Consider the following 1,931-nt stretch of genomic DNA (forward strand, 5'->3'; position numbering starts at 1 on the left):
ATTGCTTCATGGTGGTACAGCAGCACATATTGTGAAGACAGCACCTTTGATTACATGGGGAGCCTTACTTGATGGCAGTTCTTTACTGTTTCCTTCCCCTGACATAAACTTCTCATTAACCAAGGTAACTTAAGGCACATGCTGCACAAAGGACACTTGCAGGTCAATCTCCAGAGATGCAGTGGCCAGCTAAGGCAGATAGATCAAGGTGGATTCCCACTACAAGCTTCAGTGGCTCCCTTCTGGGACAGGGAAGTAGTTAAAGGGCAAACCCAGTTAGTCTGGAGAGGCCTTACAGCAGTTTCCAGCTCCTGTCCTATAAAGCACTTTCTACCTTAATTCCTTGTGAAAGGTTCTGGGAAACATGAGCGTAAACCAGAGTGTTGAGTAAAGTAAAATCTGAATATTGTGACATCTCTCCTGAGAGAAATGACAGCAAAGAGACAGCTGACAACTCTGGCCTATTCAGGCAAGCTAAATTCTACCTAGCTTCTCTGTCAAGTGATTCCTCTTGTCTGGCTGCAGGCAGCTCCTCAAGGAACGGCTGTTCAGGTCCTTTGTCAGTCTTCAGGGGCCCATATTGTGCCTCGACAAGGCAAAGCAACCGCTCTGAATCGAACGTGTTGCTGAGACAGATGGCAAAGCTTCAGTGGAAGGGGTGGCTCTCCCACTTAGGCAGGGCAAGGAGGTCTTGTGGTTGAATTAGATTCCACCCCATACAAAGCAGGCTCTAAGTTTGGAGTGTGAAGCTGATGTGCACAGATAGCCCAGCACATTCAGCACGTAGTTTTGAGTTACCTGGATATGCTCACTCTGTGCCACTTGGGTGCCACATGCCTTGCCCCCAGGCTGTGTCACAAGCTGGCTCTAATCTGCTTCTCCTTTCAGAGACCATTAATGACTTGACTTTTGGTGCTGGGGTCAGTTACATCAGATTGATGCGCACACCCACTTCAAGTCCAGGCAAGTTCTCTTTGGGATTCTAACCTAAGGGGGGAAAACACCCCAATGATCAAATCTATGGCATTTCTTACATTATGAAAGTATGTGTGTTATTTGCAGAGGAGAAGGCTGAGGAGGAGCCAAAAGATATCATCTGTTTGAATTCACCAGAGAAAGTGTAAGTTACTGCAGGGCTGAAGCAGCAATGGTAGTGAGACCCACTGGTGACGTGCTTTACAATCAATGCTTGTTCTCCTTCCTCCTTCCAGCCCCTCCCGGCCCCAGAAGTGGAAAATAGAATCCCCAGCAAGGAAAAAGAGCAGCCCATGTGTCACCCTGCGCCGTTCCCAGCGGAGAACCCCACTGAAACCAGACAACTGATCCCTTCACTGAGCTGTTGTACAGAATCATCAGGTTGCCTGAAATTTGTCCCTTTCCTCTGTATTTATAAGTCCCTGTGGGCACACGTCCATCCTCCCTTCCTTCCTTATCTATTCTGATGTGGGTTTTACATGAAGCTGTCTAGAAAGTGGGCACACAAAGCCTGCATTACCACATGTATGTATTATAAACTGCTGTTGACAGAGCTCAATGGAGTGCTGAAAGCTGCACTATAAAGGGAGGCTTGCTCCTCGCTCACAGGATGTATAATTTGTCCGTTTGGAAAAGTAAGAGCATAATGTTGCCACCAGCTTAGCAGTAAAGGCATTTATCACAGCTTGCAGGGGAGTGAGTGGCTCTGCTTAGTCCCTCATTGTCCCTCCTGGCTCTGTGTTAGGCTTGCTTTAATTTGCACAAAGGTAAACCAGCTTGTCACTGCCATCCCCCTAAATCTGGTAATTGCAAGCTCTAGCACCTCTTATTTGTTGTGCTGACTCCTGTGTGTGTGAGCAGCCTTCGTGTTCTTTTCTATGGAATATTTCCAGTCTTGAACTATGTGATTTCCATTTTATGAAAATAAATGGTTACAGAATTAATTCCACCCACAG

General features: G+C 46.8%; 1 protein-coding gene across 3 annotated transcripts in view; it reads left to right on the forward strand.

Annotated features, from left to right (window-relative positions):
- The window catches only part of NCAPD3 (non-SMC condensin II complex subunit D3), a 28,135-nt gene that overhangs the window by 24,103 nt on the left and 2,101 nt on the right, over positions 1-1,931 (forward strand). For 2 of the 3 annotated variants that reach the window (XM_065696889.1, XM_065696891.1), the window contains exons 33-35: positions 889-963; positions 1,063-1,120; positions 1,212-1,924. In XM_065696889.1, coding sequence (XP_065552961.1) covers positions 889-963; positions 1,063-1,120; positions 1,212-1,323 — 245 coding nt within the window. In that variant the 3' untranslated portion in view covers positions 1,324-1,924. Of the gene's footprint in view, positions 1-888; positions 964-1,062; positions 1,121-1,211; positions 1,925-1,931 lie in introns of those variants that run through there. The other variant, XM_065696890.1, reaches the window with a different exon arrangement.

The sequence above is a fragment of the Lathamus discolor genome, chromosome 17 (assembly GCF_037157495.1).
Source record: "Lathamus discolor isolate bLatDis1 chromosome 17, bLatDis1.hap1, whole genome shotgun sequence".
Taxonomy (NCBI): domain Eukaryota; kingdom Metazoa; phylum Chordata; class Aves; order Psittaciformes; family Psittacidae; genus Lathamus; species Lathamus discolor.